This window comes from Pinus tabuliformis, chromosome 9 (assembly GCF_031772625.1).
Source record: "Pinus tabuliformis cultivar Carrire ecotype Pingquan chromosome 9, CPIR1, whole genome shotgun sequence".
Classification (NCBI taxonomy): domain Eukaryota; kingdom Viridiplantae; phylum Streptophyta; class Pinopsida; order Pinales; family Pinaceae; genus Pinus; species Pinus tabuliformis.
In genome coordinates this window covers 1525485841-1525498318 of record NC_142307.1, presented here as the reverse complement: position 1 = coordinate 1525498318, position 12478 = coordinate 1525485841, and the positions used below count along the sequence as shown (strand labels likewise).

General features: G+C 37.3%; 1 protein-coding gene across 4 annotated transcripts in view; it reads right to left on the bottom strand.

Annotated features, from left to right (window-relative positions):
• LOC149154414 (uncharacterized) overlaps positions 1–12478 on the bottom strand; it is a 361061-nt gene that overhangs the window by 303785 nt on the left and 44798 nt on the right. For 3 of the 4 annotated variants that reach the window (XM_089438291.1, XM_089438293.1, XM_089438292.1), the window contains one exon: positions 11216–11331. In XM_089438291.1, the coding sequence (XP_089294417.1) occupies positions 11216–11331 (116 nt within the window). Of the gene's footprint in view, positions 1–11215; positions 11332–12478 lie in introns of those variants that run through there. The other variant, XM_089438294.1, reaches the window with a different exon arrangement.

Below are 12478 nucleotides of genomic sequence, written 5' to 3'. Positions count from 1 at the left end.
ACATGATCCTCGTATAGCAACTTCTTAGATGCCCCTCACCCACTCACTGGTAAATCGTACACAATCATCATCCTCATTCAATGAAGGTAGGTCAAAAACCATGAGGTACATTAGCCATTGTTCCATACAAAGTGCTTACATTTAATGTTTAGGGCATTTAAGTAAGGATCACGAGTTGAAACCAAATAATGGATCATGATGCTGGGATGTTATACTTGTTATCTTATTTCACCTTGGTTGTCATATCTTCCTTCTAGTAAAGTGCAAGCACCTTGGAATTTTCTTTCATTGTCTGGGAGAGGCGAGAATAGCAGGCCTTAATAATGGTAGTGTCCACATGCTTGCATACTTAACACTTAGTCATTTATCCTTGATCATTTGTTGTCCTTTATTTTGTTTGGTTGTTGTCAATCACTCGTATCGGTTCCATGTTTGCATAATTCTAAGAGAAGGTGGGGTTGGAAATCCCCAGAGGTTGATATAACTACAAAAAGAAAGAAATTAAAACCATATGTTGATTATTAAAATGAAAAAAAGTGCAAGGGATGAATGATGATTAAATCCAAGTTAACTTGAGCTCTACAACCACATGTGAGGCCATCATCCTAGTCCCGTTTATGTCATGCCTATCAAAGTAAAAGGGACTTGAAGAAAACATTCCAACCCTTATGAGCAATGAACTACCTATTTTAAAGGGACCTTGAATGAAATTAATGGAAGCTTGCTTGGCAAGCCAAATCAAAGCAAGGAAAAAGGAAAAGTAAAAGGTGGAAAAAGCAGTGTCAAGGAAAGGGTAACTCAAGTAATGCAAGTGCTCCCTCCACAAAGATGCTCACAATCACACCTATCATGAAGTACACCCCAAACCGCATCACTTATCACTCAAATCTATTGATTAAAGGGTCATCCTAGACATTGTTCCTCCCCCTATAGTTGGGAGTACCTAATATGGGAGTACCTAATAGGGGCAATTGATGATTCTCCCCTGCCTAAATATGGAAAATTGTACGTGGTCTTACGCTAGTGTGAAGTTTGAGAAGATACTTTGTGTGATGTACTTATATGGCTATAACATTGAATATGGTCCACCTTCTATGCTTCAATGACATTTGTGTTCATGCTAGTTGATCTTACTTGATTCCTCGAGCTTGTACTTGATGAATATCCTGATCGTCATGGTCCTTTGGAGGACACTGATGATGCTTCTACTACACTTCATGGATGATGATTACACACACTTTGGAAGGCCTTCCACTTCATGATGGATATTGCACACTTAACGAGGAGAGTCGGGCTTGATGATGACTTAGCATAGCTCCATACACCCTCCTCCACACTCGACACCTTGGATGTAGTGCACTAGAGCTAGGACGTTGCTCCTACATGATGATGAAGTATGTCACTACATGATGTGGGCTTCAAGAGGATGATGTTGGGTTTGAGAGAGCACCTTTTGACGATGAAACGTGACTTTTGACAAGGAAACATGCCCCTTGTACCACTCATTGCACCCTCTCATGAAGAGACATGTCTTTTGAGGATGATGTCACACATGCAGCGCTTTTGAGGGAATTTCATATGTTTTATCATTATGTTTTCACATTTGGGTCTATATTGGGGGTCGTCTTCATGACCTATCCACCTTCTGTCATGGATTTGTCATTTTTAGGGGCTTTTAGCATAGTATTAGCTAAAGTGCTTGGTTGCCCTAATATAAATAGGGGAGCACTTAGCGCGTTTGATCATTGCACAACTTTAGAGACAGAGATCTCTTGGATTACATCTCTTCTCTAGTTCACTATCGAGCACTAGCTAAGCGACTTGGTTAGGAAGTGGATTTGAGCTCTTTTGATGGACAATTATGGTGGGGCTTGGATGAATGCATGGTAAATCTATTAGGCTAACTTATTTTGTATGAACCATGTATTGAGCACTTTGCAAGACATTTGTTTCATGACCCTTGTTAAATTAGCCCTTCTTCCAAGTCTTTGAGGAAGTAGCATGTAATCTGTTTTTTTTAATTGAGAACACTGATTCAAACCCTAAAGTAAGTAGGTTAACTTGCCCTAATTCCTTTGAACCTTCTATACACTTCAAATTTTCCCTAGGTTTGTATATTCCTAGACATAGTTAGTCCTAGATTGAAACGGCGCTAGTGCTCTCTCTCTTGTGAGAATCAATTATATTTCTAAAATCATGTATTTATTGTTGTAGAGTAAACTAGGGTTTTATTACAGCAAAATCATGTATTTTTAGTATTTATTGACTTGCACATTAATATCTTAAGGTTAGAAATTATTTGAAATGCATTGGATAAGTGAAAGTTACATTTTACGAGCATTATCCAGCAATGAACTAGGGCTATCTAGTGTTTCAATTGCTGTTGTATGCCCTTTAAACCATCGAAATTTGTTCTAATTTATTCTCTTGTTTAGTCATTTAGCCATCATTTTACACTGCTATCATAGCTTTTTAGGCTAAATTTGTTGTTGTCATATAATGTTATAATGCTGCAATCCTTAATTTTCCAAGCTAGTTTGTGATAGCCAAGTGTAATTTCTTGGTTGTGTGTGTTTGGGAACCCATCCCGAACTACTATTGATTCACCAAAGCCTCTAGAAGATCCACAGGAACCTCTACACTCAAATCTGGAAATTACTCTTAAAACCACCCTAAACACTTTTTTCCTATCCTTATCCTTGGGTGGAAATCATTATAAAACCCTTAGAGACACTTAGCTTAAGTTGATTAGGTTATTCAACCCCTAAGATCTATTAGGGAAGCCTTCCTTGTGTTGGATTGTTTCCATCACTAAAATGAGGGGAGTTGCTGCTGAGTTGACAGTGGTGACACTCCCATTGTTGCACTTGGTCTAGGTCCCTAGAGCCACAAATACAATCCAACCTAGCCTATACCCTCGCATAACCCTCGCTAAAGTTGGAACAAGTAAACCATCCACCATAATCCTATCGATGTTTGTGGCTCAAGCAAGTACTTTTACACAAAACTAACTGCCTAAGCATGAAAGAAGTTGCCTAACAGCCCTTGAACCTTAGAAACTTGTTTTAATGATTAAAGAATTTCTTTTATAATAAGAGAAAAAAGAGTTAATTTAATCTAATTCTAAGGTTAGTTACATTAGTGAATTAGATGAATCTCAAGTGACACGAGATATAATCTCATTCGTCAATCGCTTTGGAGATTAGGGTAGTGGATTCACTCATAACTCAAGCTTATAAAAGACAAGACAGGCCAAGGGAGAAGACACAGCACATAGGGGCAGAAGGCATTGAGAGAGGCATCTCAATTGTGGGTGGAAAAGGGCTTCTACTCAAGTGTGTCAGCACTGAGGAGAAAAGTGCAAAGGGGGCAGCAAGGAGATCTGAATGAGCCAAGTATAGGTCTTGATCAGTTAGATCAAATCTGGATTCACTCATAACTCAAGCTTATAAAAGACAAAATAGGCCAAGGGAGAAGACACAGCACATAGGGGCAGAAGGCATTGGGAGAGGCATCTCAATTGTGGGTGGAAAAGGGCTTCTACTCAAGTGTGTCAGGACTGAGGAGAAAAGTGCAAAGGGGGCAGCAAGGAGATCTGAATCAGCCAAGTATAGGTATTGATCAGTTAGATCAAATCTAGATTGCTGTTGTATGTATTTTCCTTAGTTTGGACATTTTACCGAGAACGGAGCCCAAGTAGGTTCTGATTAATTAGATGAAGAATTGTTGATTGGGCAGAAAATTTGCATGTCTATATGTGAGACTGGTTAATTTTTATTACTTCTGTTGAATATTTGTTTATGTTAAGATATGCTTTGATTCAATAGACCAGAAGATAAATTTGCTAGGAATTAATTTACAAATATTGAGTTCAGAATTTAACATGGTATCAGAGTGTAAACTCTATAGAAGATCAATCTCAAAATCACCAAATCAAATTTGTACAGACATCACCGACATGGCAAAGTTCAGCCAGGGATTGTCTCAGAAGCCAAATTTATTTTGCAAGCACAGGGAAGTACAGATCAAGACCATACATTATGTAAGGGGCAAGAAAAACAAAAAAAGAACAAAACAAAACAAAAAATCGTACTATGTGTTGAACCTGAAGGTTAATTAAAAAAATAAAAGGGGGACGGTTGTGGTGGTCGATGGCTCCGAGTCCAGCCAACTAAGGCCACCACTACACACAAAAAAGGCACACCAAGAGTCTGAGCACTTAAGAAGGGTGACCGCCTACAGCAACCGACAGATCAGTCAGCACATGTCAACAATCAAGCCGCCAAAGATCCAAATGAGCCAACTGCAAAGGGACTCGATGTGCATGTAGAAACATGAATGGGCTGAGCACAGGAGGAGGTGGAAGGGCAGAGTTGGTACAATCGCCTGCCCACTCTAGTAAAGAGGGAGATAAAGACACAAAGGGTACTCTTGGATGGGGTGAAGGACCATTTGATCCCTCACTTGTCCGAGAAGTAGTTAACCAAGTAGATGCTCGATGCTTTGGTGGGTCTATACCAGAGCAAGACCATGAACAAAAAAACGGTGTTGAGCGATACGCTTCAGTCTACACATATGACCAAATCTAATTTGGTGACGAGTTACTAAATGAAGATCACCTAGATTCGTGATCAACTTGCAGCAGTGGGGTGAAAGGTGGACAATGCAAAGTTAGGGAATATGACACTGATCAACTTCCCAAAGACATGGGATCATCAAAGGAATCTATGTTTGGGAGCAGCAGCCCACATTTGATAGCTATGGGATGACTACGTTTGAGAGGAGATGAAGCAATCACAGTTAAATGTCAGCAAGCAAGAAGGTGATGAAGACATGGTTCTTGTTGGTAAGACAATAAAGAGCGAAAGAAAAGGTTCGAGCAAGAGTGAGGAGTCAACCTCACAACTAAAGGAGGACTTTGAATGTCACAAGACAAAACAATGAGCATCACAGTGTATAGAGAGGAAGAAGGGAGGAAAGGGTACACAATCGATTGTAGTTGTGTCAGCGGAAGCTCAGATAGAAGAGTTTACCAAGAAGTTTGGGACAGAATTCACACTTGTTTCCTAGATTTCCTTGAGCATCATACCAGTTGGTGCATGGCAATTGGATAGTGGAGCTACCCATCATATGACAAGAGCACGAGACATGTTTGACAACTTGACAAAGTGGGACTCAAAGATGCATGTGGAGTTTGGTGTTGATACCAAACATGCGGTGAAGGGAGTTGGAACAACGTTATTCAAGCTTGACTCAGGAGATGTGTTGGAAGTGAAGGACATGTTATAGGTGCCAAAACTCGGGTCAAGTTTACACTCAATCTCTATGCTAAAGAAGAAGGGGTTTGTTGTAGTGTTCCAGCACGAATAGACATTGTTCAGATCCATGGGATCTAGCTCTTACAATGTCAAAATCATTAGTGTTAGAGAGGGAAACTTGTATAAGCTAAAGGCCCAACCTATTCAAGCAATTGAAAGCAAGAGGACAGTGACAAAGAACAAGGAGTTGGAAACTTTGAAGGTTGCGCAGAGTCAAGGGAGTCACCCTTCAGGTTCAAGTGAGGAAGACTAGTCAAAAAATCCTTCCAATTATGTCAAGAAGTTCTCATGGTATGAGATGATATTACAAGACGTTTAGGAGTAGGAGGCTTCTAGGAGCAAGTTCAACGGGAGAAAACCTTCAAGGAACATTTGAACCAAGTGGCAGGGAAGGCATTGTTAAATCTCTTAATACCAGCCTAGATTTATTTTCTCACAACAATTTTTATTCCCAACAACTTATTTATTTTACCAAATAAATTTTGAATCGTTGAAAAATAAAATCACTGGTATTTTATCTCTAGAAAATTAAATATGCAGTAGAAAAAATTGATGGCAATGTGTACGACCAACGAAATTGATGGGTGTACGACAAGGAAACAAGTGTGAATAATTAAAGCTTGGAATGAATGGTAGGTTTTCTATAATTTAACTGGTTGGGTATGGCTTGAGTTGTAGGCTAACCAATGCCCAAGTTGCGCCGCTAGTAGATATTTTGGCAGCAATTTCTTTTTTTCCTACAATTTTTTTCTCTAGAAAATTTGTAGTTGGACGGAGAGATGCAGTTGCAGCATATACTCCCTTTCGGTAGGTTGCAATGTTGGCAGACAAGGTTCACTCGTGACATCCAAATGTAACGAATGGGTTGTACAAAGGTCCGATGGCATACAAATGGTTTGCGGTAGGCTGGTTTCAATTTATTTTTATTTTTATTTTTCAATATTTTTTAATAATATTTCTCTTTCTTTTTTTTTTATATGATACTTTTTAATTTATATATAATAATTTTCTTTTTAAATAAAGTTCTAATTCCTTTTTCTTTTTTTAATCTCTTTTTTAATATCTTTGACCACCATTTTTTGCTTCTTTTTTCTCTTTTTTTTTTTGCAAATTGCCAAGGGCCAGTTTCTTTTTTGTCAAAGACTTTGAATTGAACTCCAAAATTTTTTGAGAGTGTGGCTAAAAGCTTGACCATTGGCTGGAATTGGAGAACGAGGCTCTGATACCAAATGTGATAGCCAAACCTGGCTCACAAGTTAGATAATCCAAAAAACTTGGAATATTAAGTAATCCATTTAGGATAAATAAATATATATTGAATAATGAATGAACAAATTGATATGTTTGAATACAATGAGGGCCCTATACATATAGCTAAGCAGGAGTGATATTTTGTAAGGAGTCATGTCCCTTATAGGGACATGCCCCTTCATGTGTCTCTTCATTAATTATAAATTCATATGAATACTATTATTATTATTATTATTATTAATTGATATAGTTATGTTCATAACAAAAAATATGATAGAAAAGAATAACATCAATTAAGGTGAACCAAAAATGTAAACCCTATAGAGAGGAAACACAACTCAACATTGTTGATGGAGATAGAGGTTTATACCTCCTCATCATTGTCTATGACTAAAAAGGAATTGATGCAAAGTCTAATATTGTCACCTAAGGAGTTCATAGGGCTGACAGAACCTTGATGGGTGACCCTAGCAAGAGACCAGTAGTGATCTACCAAGACTCTCCTAACATCTGGGGAAGTGAAGAAGAATCTAGTGATGGGCATCTCAATGCTCGATCTGGACTGGGGGCAACACCATGGAAGCAATAGGTATGGTTGTCTTACCCTATGGATGTGAAAAGACAACAAGACATGTAAAAATATTAAACCACAATTGAGATAATAAAAATTGTGACTATATTTATTTAGGTTATATACAACATAGTATTCAAAACCTGTCGGGTCGAATTGCTAACCGATCAAACAGGCTAATTCATTAGGCTTAGGGGTCAACCCGGCCGATGAACCCAATTCGAGCCCGAGCAAACCCTAGTTTGGAACCAAAATAGTCGGTTTGGTCATAAACTGATTAGTTCCATCGTAAACCGGTCGGGTCATTACCGGCACGGTTAGATCTCACATTTATGGGGGAGTCTGGGACCATCGATGGTGGTTTTTCAAGTGGTTTTGGAGGAAACCTGGGGTACTTTTCCTTCCAAAACAGCTCTCGTGGCCATAAAACCAACCCTCCCCCTCCTAAACCTAAACAAGAAACCTAACTCATCCCTAGCAACACTAGCGCTCAATGGTAATGTTAAATTCTTGAACTAAAAGTGACATCTCCTTTATCTTTCATTTTCATCATTTTACTTAAATTGTTAACATTAACATGAAATGACTAGGGATGTTTGAGAGTGGTTCGACCTCATTGGATTTCATATGGAGAAACTAGAATTTCATATCTCACTAAAAATCCAACAGATGTAATGGTTTTCAAGATTCCAGAATTTCGGGGATTGCAATGTTTCCATTAGATTTTGTCATGCGTGAGGGTATGAAATTGCCATTTGATCAAGAGCATGAAGCCCTTTAAGTACCTTGTTGTTGGTGGCATTGACTGTTGAAATTTGTTGATGTTGGTTGTATTGATTGTTGAACTCCTCTACCATGGCCTTAACAAAAATGTACCCTTCACTCAAAGGAAAATAATTGGTTAGGCATGCTAAGCTTTTTCTACAATATTATAAGGTTGAGGAGATGAACCCTTCACTCAAACCAAAATCCTTGGTTAGGCATGTTAAAAAATTTCAATTTCTACCATATTATAAGGTTGAGCAATCCAAGTCTGAAGACTTGAGCAAGATGATGTTTATGTAGCTCTTGATGATGGTCCCATTTCTAGTAGTGCTAAATCATTGAAGAGTTTGATTAGTGATCATGTTGATCAGTGATTTGTAGTTTTAATGTCTAGTTTTGTTGTTGCTACTACTACTGAGGTTGCAGAGGAGTTTAAGGAGTCCTCAAACTCTAAGCCAGATTATGTTTATGTAGCTTTTGTGTATGATCCCATGTCAAGTAGTGGTGATGAGTTTGATCATGATGAGTGATCAAGTTGATCACTGATATGTAGACTTGTAGTAGGTTAGTCGCCCCATAGCTTGTAGCATTGTTTTTGGACTCTAGAAGCAATTTAGAGCCTGATTGATTATGTATTTTGTTGCTGATATGTACTGCACTCGGTGTTATTTTGATATATTCACCTTTAAACAGTATATAGATGAGCAAACTGTGCATATTTTATCTTTATTGGTTTGGAATCATGGTTTAAAATCTTATTAATAGTTTTTTTTCATTAAAAAATAATTATTTCATGTATTTTTTTAAATACCGGACCATTGAGATCTGACCAATCCAGTTTTTCCAATTCCGGTTCAAAAATGGATTAGATAGTTGGGTCAGGTCGGTCATCAGTTCTGGTTTTAAATACTACGATATATAATATTATTAAGTATATTACATATAATCATATATTATAGTATTATATATATAGTCACACATAAGCATACATCTAAAATGTTTAATATATAAACCTTATGGTAATATTATATAGCTATAATAGTCAATTGGGTTTATCTTGGGTGGCTGTGAGAAATGATTGTTATCCTCCACACCTAGGTTCAATTCCTGCAAGTGGCATGTTGAGCTTTGATGTAATGGCTCTGAGCCTTGTTGTTGAGAATGAATTGTCACTCAAGGACAGGAACACATATATTCCTCATCTGGAATATAAAAGATTTTCCACTAAAAAAAAGCATTATATAGCTATAATATAATAAGTTAAATAGATAACTACTCTTCAGGTATTTGAAGACTCGAAGCTCCATGGATTGGGCTAGTGGTAGATATCACATTGAGGATTTGTTTATTTCTTCAATATTGAAAAGGGTTCTTCATGTAGAACAAATTCAATGAAATCTATCTCAAACATAAGCACACAATTCAATTCTGGCATCAACAGATTACTGAGAGAAGCCTTATCTTGGCAGGAAGGAAATTTTTCTGTACAGGAGTTCAAGCATGGGGAAGTCCATCCGGAATTTTATTAATGGTTACTTTGGTGTAGTATTTTTTGTATTTGAAAGATGGAAAGGTTTCTGCTGTTGAAAAGGCATGAAAACTCTCGTGTTTTCTTTTGGTGCTTAAATGCACAAACAATGGCCTTAAATGGACCAGGAAGACTGTAATAAACAACTTAAGGTTAATCAGGATTATCCTAAAATGCAGATCAACTAAAAGAATTTTTCAATAAAACCCCATCTTTATCACAATCACGAGAGTTATATCTGTGATTGATCGACTTAACATTGTTATGGACAAACATGACACTAGGTTTTTGCTCCAAAGAATTAGAATTCCAATACAACCTCGTTTGAAGCCATATTTGGAGTAATAATAAGAGAGGTTCCATTCAAGAATCTTATCAATAGGGATTTCCAATAAAAGTTGACCTAGGATTAATTGATGCTTCTACAATACATCAATATTGTTGAGCATTTTAGTGATACGTTTGCTTTGTTTTCTCTTGTGGTACAAGGACAAAGCCTTCCTAGACAAGAGAACATGTAATATACGTGTAATATATTCATAAATATTATGTAGGTTTCTGTACTTTGGAATAGTCATGTCTCTTATGTACAATAAATATGATATTCTTCCTCACCATGCAGCATTATCATTCATTCCATATGCACAATTATTATATAATTATTAAATGGCTTGGTGTCTATTCTTATGAATGCTATGGCAGCTAGTGACTGCAGCAAGGTATACAATAAACTTCAACTTTAACAGTATTATCTATGATTGCATGGGGATAGTAAGGTGATAATTTTACTTCTACTCCAATAAAATAATTTCATCTATGTTCCCACAGGATAAATTTGACATGTATTTTGTTTACAAATCTTAATCAGCAATTGAGCTAATTTTGAAGATGAAGATTCAGAAACTCTACAGACCATTACAAACAACTAAGATAGATAGAGAATAAAGGAGATTTTAAAGTCATAGAAGCTATTCCAAAAAGACAAACATGGCATATCCAACAGTTTACTATTCACTGTTTCTTATTACACACACAAACCCACACAACATATCCCACAAAGGAGGGGAAAATTCAGCAAGCATGCATATCCATCCCACAAATAACCAACCAACCGTTACATTAGTAGGAAGACCAGTACCTCTGTGGACACCTCCATTGACATACAGATCAAGGTATGCTGGGTTCACATGCTGCCGTGGACCAGACAGCACAACCAATGTGGGGTGGCACACAAGGGGACAGGAGATTTTAAAGTTGTAGAAACAATTTTAGGATCCGAAACATTGCATATTGAATTGTTTATTATCATGCTTGAAGCAAACTAGTTTTATGATCAATCCCACTCCCATAACACACTTTAACTTTTTAACCTGTCAGAGCATGAAGGAATTAGAAAAAATAACATATATAAAAATCCAATATATACGCCAACTGGGTGTTGGTTCACTGATGAGGTCAACCATGTGTTAAGTCACCACTAGGGTTCCAGTCTCACTATAGTCTGTCAACCTGCAAGGCAGAATTTTCAAAGGGATGAGGTTGGGTGGATGTCGCAAGTGATTTTGGCAGCATAGATGTCCCTCAGATCTGCCATATTAGACAAGGTCCACTCATTGTGGTGCAGCCGCTTAAGGCATGTCTCTCAAAACACTTGCAAAATGGAAGACATACTAAATATTATAGAAAAAGTTAGTTTTCATATTTATCTTGTCAGTTATATGATCCATTTTCATTTGACAAGGACCTTAAAACTCTTTCCAAAGAAAAGAAGAAGAAGCAGACCATGCACCATGATTTTAACGCCCTCTTGCACACTGTAGCATCTTATGGCAATTCTGCCACCACCACCTCCACCCCAACCACTTCCTCCTGAAGCACTAATTGTTCCAGAACCCTTTCTGCACAAGGAAAGAAGAAAAAGAGACAAGCATTAACAAGATATGGATGTACTAGTCTGACAACAGGTCTAAATTTTTATTCCTACATTCAGCTGTCAGCCAATTTAATTTTCAGCAAAAATGCTCAGGAAACAGCATAAAAGATAGAAGAGATAGAAAACTTGTTCCCTGAAAGGATAAATCAAGAGCAATGGGACAAAACCATGCACAACAATGATTCAGTGTCCTTGAATGGCATTAGACATCAAAAGAGAAATACTCGAAGAATGGTCATTTTTATGGACAGCAACTAAATTATAATCCAGATAAGACAGCCTTCAAGGATGGCTCCAAAAATAGATAACCAATGATACAAGTCCTGATTTGATTTCGTCGAATTGAACTGCGAAACAGGTAACGATAATTTATAGGTCAGAGCTTTGCACCACAAAATGAGAAGACAAATTCATTGGCTTGGGTTCCTACCATTACCAAGCAATATGGTTAAATATTGAAGAAACTGCCTTTCCTAAGTTGTCAATCCTATATGCCATCATGTGTATTAATTTATCAGAGGCCTGAAGCTGTCAACAGTGCAATGAACCTGACAGGCCATTCAGCCTAAAAGGCGTAGGAAGAAGAGCATTGGATGTGAGCATACGGATAGTTATGAATCCAATGAAATTTTTATGGTCAACAAAAATACAATAATCATTCTAAAGATAGAACAGGGGTAAAGAAGAGCTAAACTCCGTAAACATAAGTTTCAACAAAATTTGTGTTTTCTCTGCCAAGAACCTACCCACAAAGTTGCAGATAGCCTCTCAACAAGAATGAAGTGAATTCCATGCACAAAGGACAAAAGGTCCAAAATAGAGATTGCCCTTCACAATCTGAAAATGTAAATTGCAAGGAAGTTGTTCCATAAAATGAAAATGACAAGCCAAGCATGCAAGAAATTTAATAATAGTGAATTAATAATTATCCATGCCTATAGCCAGTATGCTAGGTGAGAATACAATTACACTTGATTGATAATAATCAAGGTTTACACCAATCGTGGGTTCAATCGGAATTAGCAGAAGAATTGGCGTGGGTGAAGCACTTGTCTGGAAATTAGGAATTGGGGAATTAGAACCCTAACCCTGATTTTTATTCTTATAAATAT